Source organism: Lithobates pipiens, unplaced genomic scaffold (assembly GCF_037356315.1).
Source record: "Lithobates pipiens isolate NorthernLeopardFrog02 unplaced genomic scaffold, aLitPip1_a1.2 Scaffold_19, whole genome shotgun sequence".
In the NCBI taxonomy this organism is placed as follows: domain Eukaryota; kingdom Metazoa; phylum Chordata; class Amphibia; order Anura; family Ranidae; genus Lithobates; species Lithobates pipiens.
Genome location: NW_027507764.1, coordinates 125,175,869 through 125,193,752, shown reverse-complemented (window position 1 = coordinate 125,193,752; position 17,884 = coordinate 125,175,869). Strand labels below are relative to the sequence as shown.

At 41.9% G+C, this 17,884-nt stretch overlaps 1 protein-coding gene across 1 annotated transcript in view; it reads left to right on the top strand.

Moving 5' to 3' along the window:
- DNAH11 (dynein axonemal heavy chain 11) overlaps positions 1-17,884 on the top strand; it is a 404,290-nt gene that overhangs the window by 292,624 nt on the left and 93,782 nt on the right. The window contains exons 59-60 of the mRNA XM_077491239.1: positions 2,113-2,226; positions 10,403-10,546. Coding sequence (XP_077347365.1) covers positions 2,113-2,226; positions 10,403-10,546 — 258 coding nt within the window. The remainder of the gene's footprint in view (positions 1-2,112; positions 2,227-10,402; positions 10,547-17,884) is intronic.

Here is a 17,884-nt window from a genome sequence, read left to right as displayed (position 1 = left end):
CCTCCATGAGTCCGGTCGCGGGACCCGCGGACTCGATCGCCGCGGGCATCCCCGCGATTGTCTCACGGAGCGGCCGAATTAAGAAATGCCGTTGTAAACAACATTTCTCCATTCTGCCTAGCAACTAGTGACGCTGATCTCTGCTCCATGTGATTGGAGCAGAGATCAGTGTTTACTAAATGAAAGCCCAACCCCCCCACAGTTAGTAACACACCCCTAGGAACACTTAACCCCTACACTGCCACCCACTGGTTAACCCCTTCACTGCCAGTGTCATTTGCACAGGAATCACTGCATTTATATAGCAGTGATTATTGTATAAATGACAATGGTCCCAAAAATGTGTCAAAAATGTCCGATGGGTCCCCCACAATGTCGCAGTCACAATAAAAATCGCTGATCGCCATTACTAGTAAAAAAAATAATAAAAAATTATTAATAAAAATGCTATAAAACTATCTGTATTTTGTAAACGCTATAACTTTTGCGCAAACCAATCAATAATCGCTTATTGTGATTTTTTTTTACCAAAAATATGTAGAAGAATACGTATCGGCCTAAACTGAGGGAAAAAAATGTTTTTTTATATATTTTTGAGGGATATTTATTATAACAAAAAGTAAAAAATAATGCGTTTTTTTCAAAATTGTCGCTCTATTTTTGTTTATAGCGCAAAAAATAAAAACCGCAGGGGTGATCAAATACCACCAAAAGAAAGCTCTATTTGTGGGAAAAAAAGGACATCAATTTTGTTTGGGAGCCACGTCGCATGACCGCGCAATTGTCAGTTAAAGCGACGCAGTGCCGAATCGCAAAAAGTGGTCTGGTCTTTGACCAGCAAATTGGTCCGGTCTGAAAGTGGTTAATTTGAGCCACACATCAGGCAGCCAACAATAAAAGTTTTTCTTCTAGTAGTAGAATGGGGAAGGGTTAGAACCTCTATCAGGTTTTTACTCGTCAACATAGACCACCCACACGCTGATAAACTCTGCATTCAATGAAATGTTATTCTCAGAGGTTTTACCTCTCCTCTCTATCCAAAAACAAAAAAAAGCATTATTCCAGCCAAAGCATTTTACTTTTAACTTTGGATAGATTTGGGAAAGCTTTAAACCTCTAACAGATTATTACCTCTGTCTGTCCCTTCCTGACCATCAGCACTGGGACAAAAATGGGAGGAATATCTCTAGCTAGATTGCAGGCAGCAGTAAAAAAAAAAAAAAAGATATTTTTTTTAACCCTTTCCCGGTTCATTAAAATTCTGGCTTACGTTTCTCTTTAAATGTTTGTGAATTAAAGATTTTGTACAAATGTTAATTTTATATTAAACATCAGGTTATAAACGTGAATCAAAACGTCTGTTTTCAGCTCTGCTGAGTGATCGTGCTACTCTACATTTAACCATATAAAGATATAACTTGTAGTCAGTAGGCAACTTATGCCATGTACACACGACCAGATTTCCTGTCAGAATAAACTCCGAAGGTTTTTCCAACAGAGTTCCGCTGAAACTGTTGTGCGTACACAGGATCACACCAAAGTCCAATCATTAAGAACGCGGTGAGATAGCACATGCGACGGGACTAGAAAAGGGAAGTTCAGTAACCAATAGCCTCCGTCTAATACTTACTTCAGAGCATGCATCGTTTTTGGTCCATCGGAACAGCATACAGACGAACGGTTTTCCCGATAGGAATTGGTTCCATCGGAAAGGTTTAAAACATGTTCTATTTCTAGATCCGTCAGAATGTTCATAAAAAAAATTCTGATGAGGCATACACACGATCGGAATATATGATATAAAGATTCCGTCTGACTTTTTCTGTCGGACGTTCTGCTCGTGTGTACGTGGCATTAGAAGACTATAGGGCAGGGGTATGCAATTAGAAGACCTCCAGCTGTTGCAAAGGTCCCATCATGCTTCTGCCTCTGGGTGTCCTGTTTGTAGCTGTCAGAGTTTTGCTATGCCTCATGGGACTTGTAGTTCTGCAACAACTGGAGGTCCACTAATTGCATATCCCTGCTATACGGCATTCAATGTTGCAGGCACTATTTACATTGTTGGCAATAGCAATCATTGATTTAGAAAGAGAATAACCGTTTGACTTCTAGGTTGCATCAATACAATTGGAAGTGTCTGTAAAACAGAAGGACTGTGAGGATGATCTAATGAAAGCTGAACCAGCATTAGTTGCCGCAACAGAAGCTCTTGATACTCTTAACAAGGTAAGTAATTGCATAATACTTGGCTCTAGTTAAGATGTTAATTCACTGTTATTTAGAGTCGAGACATAACTTATGGGATGCATCCCATAGATTTGTGTTTGTCTTGAGGGCTATAGCAGCAAGATGGCAATGCTGGAGTATCCTGATAGAGAGCTCTGTGGGTTCTGGTATCACAAGAATTCTGCAGAATATCCACAGCATGAATTGTTAGCACAAATGGTATACAGATAACCAGTAGATGGTTTTACGGGGCTCCCACAGCAAGCTTTGTATTTTGGTTATATTCAGTTATTTAAATTAGACCCAAGGAAGTGTCTAGTTACGTGCCTTGCATTCTCTGTAATATAAAGTGTATGGATGATCCTTTATTCAAAGTAGGACCCCCCCCCCCCCCCCCATTAATATCTTTGACACCTCAAATACAGACAGAATCTCACAGCCATTATCTCAGGCCAGTAGATAAGTCAACTTTCAGGCATCCACACAAAATGGAATTGTCAGTTTTCTAGGGGTGCACCTTTTAAATTTTAGATATTTACATGCTTCAGCAAAATAAACCTTTAGTATTATCAGAGGTTTTTGTCACAGTTATAGAACTACTGTAAAAGCACTGCTAAGCGGCATATGTATTATCTACTTGCATATGTCTTTGTAAAGTTCCATCCACCCTTGTTGCATCATATTCTGCACTTACCCTCTCTAACAAGCTCCTTCTGAGCTCTGCTCTCTTATCCCCCACCCATTATCAAGTAAACTAGGCACTTCTACTGCAAACCTGATTTCAACTTTCAGCTGGCCTGTGGAAACTTTTATATAGGACCGATTTCAGGTAATTAAGATAGTTAAACAGCAGCATTATTACATGAGTCTTCATTACACCAGCAGATTATAGGGCATTTTAAAGATTTGTCTGGAGTTGTCTTTAAGGGCACAAAACTGAGGCATTAAATGAGATATATGTAATACATAAAATATTTACCACTGAGTACAATAGATAATTGTCAGCATTATGGCTGAGATAACTGGCGCTTTAGCCGTAAACAGAACGCTTTGCTTCTCAGTAGGAGCTGTGATTTAACAACGCCTGACAAGATAATGTGTGGGGTTTAAAGATGTCTAACTGATGTTTTACAAGAATTCAATTGTATTTTCCCATGACCAGAGCTCTCTTTTCTTCTGCTCATCAGGGAGGCATCTTTCATAGAGCATTTCCTGTCCCACATACTTGGCAAAAAAATAAATGATAAATTTCGGTGCCAAAATGCAAATGACTTTTCCTTTTTTTAGATTTATATGTCTGTGTATGAGCAAGTTAAAATGAGACAATATGTCATTTGTATGGTAAATATAAGCATATCAAATTAGATCAACATTACTGTTCGAGGCTAAACATGCATAGTGGATCATGTGGATTATGTAATCCACATGAGCTTGGACAAAGCAGGTGGCATTTCTTTTGTCTATGAGTACCCTACATTTACCAGGATGCTCTTTCTTAAACAACAGTATTTGCTTATAATGTAAAGCTTGTATTTGGGGGTCTACCCTTTAGGCTCTCTGCTCAACATTCAACCGGGTGATAGGACCAGTGTTTGATGGATAAATTGAGCACACAATCCTAGCTGCATTCTTCACTAAACTGTTTTCCCAAGTATTGGTTCAGGCTTCTTAATGGCTTCTTCTAAAGTGGGGGTCTCCAAACTTTCCAAGCAAAGTGACAGATTTCGCTTTCAGACGTTAGGGGGCCAGCTTGTGGATTGTGGGAGTAGAAAATGTCAAAGGCGAGGTCATAGCATATTGGTCCCATAAAGGATAATCAGGGGAAGTTAGTTACAAGTGGCAAGGAAAAGGCAACTTATTAAATACATTTGTCTCTTCAGTTTTTACAAAGGAAAAGAGGGGCATAATATACAAAACAGTATTGCTAGTAAAGCAACATGAAATGTACCCTGGTGGCTAACAAAAGCCGGTGTTCAAAAAAGATTTGAAAAACTCAATGTAGCAAATAACCAGGACCAAATGGCTTACACCATTCCTAATCTTTAAGGAGAGCTTACCTACTATAATGGTACCAGCCAATTGTCGAAAAGCCAACTTGGTACCAATCTTCAAAAAAAAGGGCCGAAATATATACCTGGAAACTATAGAGCAGTCAGCCTAACATCAGTAGTATGTAAACTATTGAAATGATGATTGAAGGGACCATATTCGAACATTTTTGCTGATGAAAATGGTATCATTAGTAGAACCCTGCATGTATCAATGAAAGATCGTTTTTGCTAGACCAACCTGTTAACATTCTATGAGGAGATTAGCTGTAATCATAGTAGAGGAAGGCCGGTGGATTGGGAGTATCTGTATTTTGCCAAAGCTTAACCTCATAAATGCTTACGTACTTTACAACCTAAGGTATTTTTGCATTAACAATAGTGTATGTACGGAGTATGCATAGTGTATGGTAATAAAACTGGTTACTGGAGTGCATCTAGAGGGTGGGAATAGATATTGTATCTTAATTGTCTGTATATGGGGCCGGGCTGAGTAACAAGATGCCACATTCTGTATATGAATAAACAATTGAAAAAAGCGACAATTGGACTTTTAAGGCACCCAACACAGATTTTTAAAATAAAGGATATTATTTATTGGTATGCATTAAAATACTAGTAATTCATAAAAACAAGCAACCATCACCTATAGTACATAGTGAATGGACCTCCTCTGAGAGGTTATGTCACACACCCAGCCCAAATATACACGTTACATTAATATAATCTTGTCTTATCCAAACTCTGAAGGCTGGGATTGAGATTCTCAACACATATGAGTGGTGTACAAAATCTAGGTTGAATAAAAACAACACATATTACAAAAAATCCAAAACATATAATAAATCCTATCATAAATCTCCTAATTTATAATACATACATGTGAATTACGATCAAATTCCTAAGAATAAGAGTCACCATACTCAAGAGTCTACCGGGCATCAGGGAGTTGCGGTGCAGAGGAATAGTTTGGGGCGCAGAGTTGAATATAGAGGGGTTTGTAGTGCAGAGGTTAGCAGAAGGATTTAGGATGCAAAGGTGTTCTAAGAGGGGATGGAAAAGGATGCAGAGATTGTTGATGGGGGGAGTGTCACTGTAAGTATTACTGTTACATCGCTGGTCTCTATGGCATTGGCTACTGCAAATACACCTCTTGTGTTGGGGTCAGTGTAAATGTCCCCATTACATGTCATACTGTATCATATACTTCTGAGTTTTTGTTGTCATGCTTATTGTTCTCAGCTATAGATGCCTTCCTCTACAACTCTGTATTCCAAAGGTACCATTCTATGACTTAATTGATTATTCATGACTCACCCTTGGCAGTTTTTTTGTTTAGTATTGCAATACTGTATCTGACTGCTGTTGTGGAATACTGGTTGTTCTTGCTCTATTTACTTTGTCTCCTGAAAAGTATAATTGTTACAATGGATACCCTTTTTTTTAATGCTATGAACCTGTTTTCTGTACCTTTTTATGTTTTTCTTAATAAACTAATTTTAATTAAAAGAAAATTTCCACCCATCAAGATACCCCAGACTTTCTTCCATGCGGTTCGTTCCATTTTTATTAAGTTCCTCTGGCGTGGCAAACATCTGCGTAGGGCGATGCTGCTTCGGCCGAAGCTGAGGGGAGGTATCGGCTTCCCAGACCCTGCTCTTTATTACACAGCGACGCACATGACACGGGTGGTTGACTGGTGCCGACACGGGGAATTGAAGCTTTGGGTCTCACTGGAGCAGGAGATGGCACGGGCTCCATTGGCTGGTCTGCCCTGCGCGGGCAGGCCGTTGGAGCCCCGTGTGACTTCTCATCCGTTATTCGCCCCCTCGCTCGCCGAGATGGAACAATTTTTTCATCTTTCCCACTTGACTAACGTTCCATCCCCCATGACCCCAATCATTGGTCATCCTGGATTTCCTCCGGGCCTGTCTGATCCGGCTTTCACCAGGCAGGCAACGAAAGGGCTTATACGAGCGGCCCAACTTCTAAGACCCACGGGATGGATACCCACAGGGACCATAAGGTTAGAGCAGGCACCCATTACGTTGGATAGTTGGAGAGCCAGACAGCTCGCCCACTTTCTCGGATCCTTACCAAAACACTCGCTCTTCCCTAGAAAACTCCATCCTTTCGAAGAACTTTTCCTGGACAATGGCCCTATTCGCGGTATCCTCTCTAGGTTTCATACAAGTTGATCACACGTTGGTATCGCATGCCGTCTGTGCTGGCCAAAATATTCCCCGGTCAATCTGACCATTGCTGGCATTGTGAGCAACAAGCAGGCACTATTCTCCACATTTTCTGGGAGTGCTCACAAATACAGACTTTCTGGCAGCCTGTCCTACGACTTATCCACAAGTTCACAGACACATCCCTGACCAATGATCCTGCAGCCGTACTCCTTAATCTCACTCCCATGTCAAAAAAGCGCTATCACAAATCCCTACTTAAACACCTCCTCAATGCTGCTAGAGCCTGCATTCCAAGTCAGTGGAAGCAGCAATCCACTCCCACAGTGGCCCAGTGGTTCGCGAGGGTGCATGACATTGAGCGAATGGAAGACCTGACTGTCACGATTCAGGATAAAACGGAGGAACATGGGAACAGGTGGTTCTATTGGACCCAGTTTCGCTTTTCGGAAGAATACCTCCGCGAGACAGAGCACGCTCATTATGATTGCTCCAAACCATGAACATCGAACGGACTAGCAGGCCAGGGATATCCCTTGATCCCTGGGTGGAAGTCCCACCCCCTCCACTCTATCCAAATTCCCCCCCATCCCTTATTCCACAATTACCATCCCAAAACTAATCTCTTTTCTCCCTTTCTCTTTTAGTCTCTCTATCTCCCATTTTAACTCTCTCCAAAAAAAAAAAGAAAAACATCAGTATGTCCCGACCCTAACTGACCACTGCGCAATACTCTTCCCCTATATATAGATACTAAAATTCTCCAAGGGTATCTGGGCTAATACCTATAGTACTTTGGGTGCTGGGGGAACCCGAGGTATTGAAACTTCATTTTTACACATCCTGGGTATTCGGGTTCTTGCCGTGTTCACAATGGTGCACATGTATTCTTTTCCTCTGAATGGCCCAGATACCCATGCTATGTGATCACATGTTTGTAATTGCTTATATTTCATTTTGTGTGAAGTTACCTATGCATTGTATGTCACATACCACTAAATAAAATATTTAAAAAAAGAAAATGTCCCCATTACATTGGGGGTCAGTGTAGCGTCCCCCCTTACATTGGTTGTGAGTGTAAATTTCTCCTTACGTTGGTGGTCAATGTAGAAATCCCCCCTTACATTGGTTGCCAGTGCAAATTCCCTCTTACATTGGTGGTCAATGTAGAAATCTCCCTTAACATTGGTTGTTGGTGTAAATTCCACATTGCATTGGTGGTCAGTGTAAAGTCCCTCTTTACAATGGTGGTCAGTGTAAATGTCCCATTACATTGCTGATCAGTGTAGGGTCTGCCCTAACGTTGGTAATCAGTTTAAATTCCCCATTACACTCCTGGTCAGTTTAAATTTCCCCTATATTGGTGGTCAGTGTGGAAATTTTCCCCTTACATTGGTGGTAGGACCCCCCTTCCATTGGTGGTGATCAGTGTAGAAATTCTCCTCTTACATTGGTTGTCGGTGTAAATCCCCCCTTACATTCATGGTCAGTGTATAATCCCTCACTACATACATGCAGGAGATTTCTAGCTTTACATGAAACCAAAACCTACAACCCATCAGCAATCACAACAAGAGTTGCAGTACTCAGAACGGTCAGTGTCAAATGGTATTTTCTAAATAGTTTATGCCAAATGTATCTGCAGTGTGATTGGTTTTGATCACTGTGTTCTCTACAAGAATTGTTAGAGTGTCGTACTTTAAATTCATTGTCCAGGCTAAAAATTCTCTTGTTCAGCCCCGAAAGAGGCAACTCACTCAGCTCCCCCATACACACAAAACAGATGGGAGAATCTACTCTGATTGGCTTCGTATTTACACAGTAGCTGCCTGAATGACTGTTTCTGTCTGAATGACTGTTTGTGATTGGATGCAGTCCATTTTTGGCTGATCATTTTCCACCCAGCTCCTTCGATTTTGAAGCTGGCTTTTGTTAAGCTGGGTGGTGCCAACAGGGCCAACCATGCTCCCATTTCAACTGATTCAGCAGTAGTCATGTATGGCCATCTACAGTGGTGTGAAAAAGTGTTTGCCCCCTTCCTCATTTCCTGTTCCTTTGCATGTTTGTCACACTTAAGTGTTTCGGAACATCAAACCAATTTAAACAATAGTCAAGGACAACACAAGTAAACACAAAATGCAATTTGTAAATGAAGGTGTTTATTATTAAAGGTGAAAAAAAATCCAAAACATCATGGCCCTGTGTGAAAAAGTGATTGCCCCCTAAACCTAATAACTGGTTGGGCCACCCTTAGCAGCAACAACTGCAACCAAGCGTTTGCGATAACGTGCAATGAGGCTTTTACAGCGTCCTGGAGGAATTTTGGCCCACTCATCTTTGCAGAATTGTCCTAATTCAGTTACATTAGAGGGTTTTCGAGCATGAACGGCCTTTTTAAGGTCATACCACAACATCTCAATAGGATTCAGGTCAGGACTTTGGCTAGGCCACTCCAAAGTCTTCATTTTGTTTTTCTTCAGCCATTCGGTGGTGGACTTGCTGGTGTGTTTAGGATCATTGTCCTGCTGCAGAACCCAAGTTCCTTTCAGCTTGAGTACACGAACAGATGGTCGGACATTCTCCTTCAGGATCTCTTGGTAGACAGCAGAATTCATAGTTCCTTTTATCACAGCAAGTCTTCCAGGTCCTGAAGCAGCAAAACAGCCCCAGACCATCACACTACCACCACCATATTTTACTGTTGGTATAATGTTCTTTTTCTGAAATGCAGTGTTCCTTCTACGCCAGATATACTTGGACACACACCTTCCAAAGAGTTCCACTTTTGTCTCATCGGTCCACAGAATGTTGTCCCAAAAGTCTTGGGGATCATCAAGATGTGTTGTGGAGAAATTGAGACGAGCTTTGATGTTCTTTTTGCTCAGCAGTGGTTTTCTCCTTGGAACTCTGCCATGCAGGCCATTTTTGCCCAGTCTTTTCCTGATGGTGGAGGCATGAACGCTGACCTTAACTGAGGCAAGTGAGGCCTGCAGTTCCTTGGACGTTGTTGTGGGGTCTTTTGTGACCTCTTGGATGAGTCGTCGCTGCGCTCTTGGGGTAATATTGGGCAGCCGGCCACTCCTGGGAAGGTTCACCACTGTTCCATGTCTTCGCCATTTGTGGATAATGGCTCTCACTGTGGTTCGCTGGATTCCCAAAGCTTTGGAAATGGCTTTATAACCCTTTCCAGACTGATAGATCTCAATTACTTTCTTTCTCAATTGTTCCTGAATTTCTTTGGGTCTCGGCATGATGTGTAGCTTTTAAGGATCTTCTGGTGGACCTTACTGTGTCAAGCAGCTCCTATTTAAGTGATGCCTTGATTGTGAACAGGTGTGGCAATAATCAGGCCTGGGTGTGGCTAGAGAAATTGAACTCAGGTGTGGACAACCACAGTTATAGTATGTTTTAACAAGGGGGGCAATCACTTTTTCACACAGGGCCATGATGGTTTGGATTTTTTTTCACCTTTTAATAATAAACACCTTCATTTACAAATTGCATTTTGTGTTTACTTGTGTTGTCCTTGACTATTGTTTAAATTGGTTTGATGTTCCGAAACACTTAAGTGTAACAAACATGCAAAGGAACAGGAAATGAGGAAGGGGGCAAACACTTTTTCACACCACTGTATCTAAATAAATCTTTTTTTTATTAATAAACAATACCATCATGGCTTTCTTTCTGTTCTTATTATGATACATCTTTCTGTAAAGTATTTTTAAATTAAATTGTACAATAGGGTAATGATAAGCCTTTATAACCACATGCATTTTAAATGAATGCCCCACTCCTAATTAAAGTACATTCTCCTCTTACAGTGGCTTGGACGCACAACAAAAAAGTGTCCCTGGAAAAAAAAATTGAAATGTTGGCTAGTATGAAATCTGTGCATACAATCCTTAATATTGCTGCCCTTATCTCCTTACCATTTAGATAAACCTTACTGAGCTGAAAACATTTCCGAATCCACCAGATGCTGTTATTAACGTTACTGCGGCAGTGATGGTGCTGCTTGCCCCCCGTGGAAGAGTGCCTAAAGACAGAAGCTGGAAAGCTTGCAAGGTCTTCATGGGGAAGGTAAAATGTGTGCATTATGATTTATTAATCTGATATACTGATATATCTGATATATAATAATCTGATATGTATTTTTTTTTTTTTTAAAGAAAACATTACAATCCATACTAACTCTAACATATCATAACATTAAAATGTTGTGCTTGTTTTCCTGTGTTTTTGTTTCCTGTTTAAAGCTGGCCATTAGGGTTGCACCGATACCGTTTTTTTACCAGTGAGTAAAAGTACCGATACGTCCGCTCAGGTACTCGCCAATATCGAGTACCAAATACCTTTGCAGTGTGATTTAAACCCATACAAAACGAATGGCCTCAAATCCCACTGCTAAGAATTTTATGAGATTTGAACAGGAATGCGGTGCAATTTCTGTCTGAATTACATGCAGTTTCCCGCACCACTTCTCTGTGACCCAGGCTTAAAGCGGAGGTCCACCCTAAAGTGGACCTCCGCTCATCGGAACCCTCCCCCCCTCCGGCGCCACAATTGGCACCTTTCAGGGGGGAGGGGGGTGCAGATACCTGTACAGTACAGGTATTCTGCACCCACTTCCGGGATAGCTCTCTGCGGAAAGGGGCATAGATTACGCCCCTTTCTGCAAGTGCCCGCCCCTTTCCGCAAGTGCCCCGCTGCCTGCTGGGAAACACACAGATCCCAGAGGCAGCGGGGACCATCCTTATTGCGCAGCGCGATTCGCGCATGCGCAGTAGGGAACCGGGAAATTAAGCCGAAAGGCTCCATTTCCTGATTCCCATACCCAAGATGGCGGCGGCAGCACCCGACAAGACGATCTAGAGATCGGCTTCGGGTGCCGACATCGCGGGCGCGCTGGACAGGTAAGTGTCACTATTTTAAAAGTCAGCAGCTGCAGTATTTGTAGCTGCTGGCTTTTAAAAAAAAAAAAAATGCGGAGTCCCGGCGGACTCCCGTTTTAAGTCACTCTGACTAGCATGTGATTCTTTGCAGTGAGATTTGAACCCATCTTTTTTGTACTGGCTCAAATCGCATCGGTTTCAGGTATCAAAGCATTTGCTCGAGTACTCATGTGTTGGCACCAATACCAGTATCAATGCAACCCTACTGGCCATAAATGAGGTAGATGGCTCTCCAACATCTGCCTGTCGTGAGTCTGACCTGGACCTAAAACAGTACTCACACAACTCAACTGACTGAAGGAGAAAATTCATTGTACAACGAACCCATAAAAAAGGACAGATCCTTAGATCCTTATACAAAGTCTGTATTGATCTTCAGATGGGGAAAGACATTAGGCCTAAAACTTTTAAAATTTCTACCTGATTACCCGCAATTACAAGATGTGATAAAAGATCTGGGCACCGTAATCGCAATTGCTTTTAATCCAAGCCTTTTTCAGCTCTGACTTGGTAACTTGTTTTTTCTGGAACAGGTTTTAAACAAGAAAAAGGGAAGATTCTTAAAAGGGTCACTAAACACACGTTAAACTTTGGCTTAAGTAAAAGTTGTTTAAAGGGCATTCAAGTATAAATATGTAAATGTGGAGGTGGATAAAAGGACAGAAGACATGTAAAACAAAGTTATTGTTGTGGGATACAATATTTTCAAACATGTACCTATCTAGCAATGCCAGAAAACTTCCAGTTGCTATCTTGTTGCCACTTTTCGTTTGAGGCAGAACGTACAGCTCAGAAAAAATCCTTATAGGTATATCTGTCATTTGAAGACCTGCTCATAATTGTATGTGATTTTAGATGCATAAGGTTGGTTGTGCAGAAAATAAAAAAAAATGTTGATCTCCACATTCTGTATTGACTATTTGAAAAAAAAAGATGCATGGGGTGTTCAGGGCCAATTTTTCCAGAGCCTTGAATGCTCAAAATGTGTCAGTACCCTCTGTTCTGGTCCATGATTGTTAAATAGCAGGTAGCCACCAATTTATCCAGTGGTTAATCAAAGCTGGGAATAGGGTAGGCATCAGCAGTGACTTTCAGTTTTCTGCATTCCACACTAAACCTGGTTGTCTGATCCTTTTTGGGGACCACAACTTCTGGTCTAACTTTAGCATGTTTACATGGAAAGCTTTCTGTCTTCTACCTCCTTCCCCCAAACTTACCACATCTTTCATTTTTTTGTGGATATGGATCCTCCTTTACTGCCCATAGTTTGTTCTGCTACAAAGAGAGTGTAATATACACTTTCTGACCCACATTGTATGTCTGTTCTCTGGCATTGCAGTCATACCATCATTTGTGCTTGACCTGCACCTGTGTTATATTCTCCCAGAACCTTAATACATAGTTCACTGCAGAAACCTTTGGAACAGCAATCTTTTAATACTAAGTCTCTGAGATTAGATTAAAGGGTCCTTTCCCCTACCTTCCATATAGAATTCAAGTGGTAAAAAGCCTGTGGACTCCTGGGGCACATCTTCATAGGCAAACTGCAGGTGAGGTAAATTCGATTCCCAGCCATTTCCTTTGATTTCACAAATATCCACATGGATTGTTTCAAACTCCCATTGAAACCCTTAAAACACAAGCACAGGTAGTTTGTTTGTGGATGGTAAGGACTAGCCATAATATCTGTATTTTCCAACAGAAAGCCTCCTTTAGGTCAAACAACTGTGGGCTTTGAAGAGCTTTGCAGGGAACCCCACTTTCATAATGATTCCCACGAAATCATCCTCAACTTTGCCCACCCTGAGGGAGGATAGTGCCATAGCCCCTGGGTATTGGATGGCATAGTCCACTACAGTAAAGATGCATTGTTTGCCTGAACTGCTGAGGATGGCTAGTGGCCCAGCAATATCGACCTCCTGTCTTGTCAAACTGCTGGTAGGTAACACAGGACTGATAATAGTTGGCCTGTTAGGCCAGAAATAATTCTGTACCACTTGGGCCTTGGTCTTTTTAATTCCATTCTAGTGACAAACTAAGAGGATTGAATGCACCACCTTCAACAAGTGTCCCCTAATTTTTTCGGGTACAGTCAGCTGCCTTTTGTCAATTTTTGACCCACTGCCTGAGGTGGGCACATCCTCCGTGTACAGCTTTCTATTGTCCCAGTAAATCTTGCGTTTCTCTTCATCTGCCGGAGACCTGGAAGCTAGGTCCAGAGCTTTCCCTTACTTGGATTATTTTGCAGTGCTTGCTCAAATGTGGCATTACAAGGCCCAGCAAACTGTCCTGTAGTGAACCAGGATAGCAACTGAGGCAGGCTTGGCAGGGACAGAATCCACTGGGTCAGAGCAAGGAAAGGGGTTAAGGAACTCTAAGCCCAGAATTCCCAGATCTGTGCCTAGCAGCATGGGGGTGAAAATCTTACCTGAGACTCTGACCTCTTTAATCCCACTACTTGTCCCCAAGGTGACGAAAAGCTGAGCAGGTTCCCCCAACTCTAACAAAAATATGGAACTTCTCCAGGAAAAATGTCATTTTTCTACCAGCTTGAGGTGCATAAGTGCAACTTCTGGGCAATTTATCCTCTGTCTTGAAAGCCAGTAATGGTTTAGTTGCTCACAATGACAGGGTTGTAGGTTTGTGTTGTGGCCCCTTGCTTTTCCACTTACAAACCGCACAGAGGAATGGGTCCTGTCAACTGACCAGGTAAAGGTGGCTTTTTCTACTCCAGACAGATGTTCCCGAGATGTCCTGGCTTGCCACAAGTGTAGCACCTGTGGGCGTCAGCTCATGCTGGTATGTTGTAAGGAGCTACAGATGCCAGTTGCTAGGAGGTTTGTCTCCCAGGTGTGACATGGGTTGCTATTTTTTTTATTTTTTTTCCAGCCATTAGGAGGATCCCCGTGGTGGTCAGATACCCAAATGTTTATGTAGGTATCTGCTATTTCTGCTGCTATTTTGACAGACTGAGGCATATGCTCCATCACAAATTGAAAGGCTTATATGTAGGAGTCTCCAGGGACTCATAGGAATCTTTCTTCAGTACTTTCCAATTCATAAGGTTCAATTTAGAAAAATTTAAAATAATGCATTGGGGTGGCAAAAATATGAATGCAATCTATACACTGGGGGGAGAACCTCTGGGGGAATCTAGGCTGTAAAATGACCTGGTGGTCATAGTAGATGATAGGCTCAGCAATGGCATGGAATACCAAGCTGCTGCTAACAAAGCAAACAGAATATTGGCAGGCATTAAAAAGGGGATTCATTCCAGAGATAAAACAATAATTCTCCCGCTCTACAAGACTCTGGTCCGGCCACACCTAGAGTATGCTGTCCAGTTCTGGACACCAGTCCTCAGGAAGGATGTACTGGAACTGGAGCGAGTACAAAGAAGGGCAACAAGCTAATAAAGGGTCTGGAGGATATTAGCTATGAGGAAAGGTTGCGAGCACTGAACTTATTCTCTCTGGAGAAGAGACACTTGAGAGGGGATATGATTTCAATATACAAATACCGTACTGGTGACCCCACAATAGGGATAAAACTTTTTAGAGGAAGGGAGTTTAACAAGACTTGTGGTCACTCATTAAAATTAGAAGAAGAGGTTTAACCTTAAACTACGTAGAGAGTTGTTTACTGTAAGAGTGGCAAGGATGTGGAACTCCCTTCCACAGGCGGTGGTCTCAGCAGGGGGGCATCGATAGTGGTATTCTTCTGGGGTCAGTTATCACTTTGTCATTATAGTGTCCTTTATGTCCTTAAAATCGCCATCCTTCTCAGTTGACAATTCCAGGTAAGCCTCAAGGGCTTTGCTTCTCAGCCCTGGCATCAGCTTGCCTACTACATCTGTGGCAGGTGATACTGATGACACTTTTTTTTTCAAAGCATAACAAATAACTAACAATCTTTTGCTCATGACTGGAAATTGATCTTGCAGCTAAAAGTGCTTCCCAGCGCTCAGAGGAAAAAAGGACTGATCCTGCCACTCTTTATGGAGCTTAGACATCTCCAGTTTATGCTGGCAGGCAGCTTCCCTCTTAATGATGTGCTCTGCGGCCTCCCTCTCAGCCGCAGCCCTGTGGCCTACAGTGTCCCTCTCAGCTGTAGCCTGGAACACAACAAACTGCAGGTCCATCATAGGGTCTGTAGCAAGTATTTGTTTCATGCTTCCTGTAGCTGAGGAGGATTGATGTTGTGTACAGACAGTCTAGTGCTGGCATGTCAGGTTGTGGACTGAAGGTTGAATTCATAGCCACACCAGACTGGGACTGTACTGGACTGTAACCACTTATATACCCAATACAGATTTGGCCCCTTTTGCTGCCAGCTTCTCCAGGATCTGCTATGCCTTAATATCTGCCTCATGTGAATCATGGATTAGGTCTTCCTTTGAGGCATACATTTCAGTCTACCTTGCTTGACATAAATCCATGACTTTAGATATTAATGAAACAGAGCTATCTGAAATAAATCTGCTATAAAAGGTGTACCACATCCCCAGAAGGATAGAAAAATAGAGAAACCCCCCTAGAAGTGGGACTTTATAGGTACTACCATATTCACATACGTGCTACGTATGTGAATATGGTAGTACCTATAAAGTCCCACTTCTAGGGGGTTTCTCCATTTTTCTGACTTTAGATATTCTGCATCTTGGACTGCTAAACCAGGCACGATTTCAAAATAAAAGATAGAATAAAAAACAAAGGATATGGAGGGAACTGCTGCAAAATGGCTCTAGGTTTTAAAAAAGTATCTCCATCAATGCTTATGGAGCTGCCCACAACGTTTTTGGAGGGATTATAGGAAAAATAGTATAGTGACCAGATCTCTAGGATGTGATGTAGGCACTGCTAGTAACACCTTCCCAATGTTCAGAAGTTACAGAAGTATCGGGAAACTAAATTTCCTATACATTTTCTTATGTTTTCTAATGTTTATTGAAACACACACAATACAAAAAAAATCTTGAATTAAGACCCCAGCCTTAAAAAAAATTGTATTATATGATTAAAGTATCTTGACAACGTTGTCATCCCCTAATTGCTGCATATGATAACCCACCAACATCAAGCAAGCACAGCAAAAAAAAGAACCAAACAGAGAAATAAAATGAAATAACATGTAAAGCATATAACATGTCATCATGAATGATTAATTAGTTGTAGCTTGTGTAAGCATGTATTATAAAAAAGCGCTGAAGCAAGGGAAATTTATTTGGAGCGGATGTGAAGCAAGTTTATATGGAGACTATATGCACAATATAGAGCACATATACTGTAATATATTCTATAGCTGAAGAGTTCAAAGTAGTATACGTGTAACCATATAGTCACTTTAGGCACTTTATAGTCACTGTAGGCAGATTAGCATAAAAAACACCTCCATCCAGGATAGCTAAAAGTCTGTACTTTAGCTTCAAGGTACGCATATCACAGTGTCAGTCACTTAGTGATTAAGGCCGCGTACACACGGGCGGACTGTCCGTCCAACTAAGTCCATCAGACAATCCGACAGACAGTCCGTCCTACTTTTGAATGAACGGACTTGACCACACACGATGAACAGACAGTCCGCTGAAAGCTTGCGCGATGACGTGTACAGCACGTACGACGGGACTAGAAATACGACGTCCAATACAATGCAAAGCAACCTTCGGCCGTGTAAATCCTTTCTGAGCATGCGCTATACTTAGTCCGTCCAACTTGCCTACTCACGAGCGGACTGTCCGCTGAAACCAAAGTTGGACGGACAATATTACGGAAATTCCGAAAAACTTAGTCCGCCAGACTGTCCGCTGAAAAAGTCTGCTGAAGCCCACACACGAGCGGATTGTCCGCTGAAACACGTTTCAGCGGACCAAGTCCGTCAGACAGTCCGCCCGTGTGTACGCGGCCTAAGGCTCCATATAAAGCACACATCCTTGAAAGCACAGATATACTGTTTATAAGCTTCAGACTCTGAGCTCGAAACAGAGAGGGAACCTGCAAGCAACAGAGATCACTCACCAATGCACTGATACATATTAGCGGAAAGTTGGAAATGAAGATTGCAAGACACTATAGTATGTCCCAGCCATGCATGAATTTCCTGCTGATGCAGCAATATCATGTTTCTATGCCCTACTCTCAAGTGGTCGACAGTACTGGGGGAACCCACAGTTACAGGAATCTCCCTCTTACAACCTACTGGAGTGTATGTCCATCCTCTGTGTCTCAGGTAAAAAATAAAAATAAACTAAAAAAAAAGGATCAGACTATTGGCTATCTGCTTCATTAGTCCTAATTATTTTCCATTCTGCTAAGGGACACACGTGCCTCTCCCCCACCCCTTTTTGCTGATCAAGCCCTGAAACTGATCGTTCTATTCCAGATGAAGTCATGAACGTTGCGGATAAGCTGTACCCCTGGCATATAGTGATAATAATTCTATCCTTCCTGATGTGGGGTATATTCTCTAC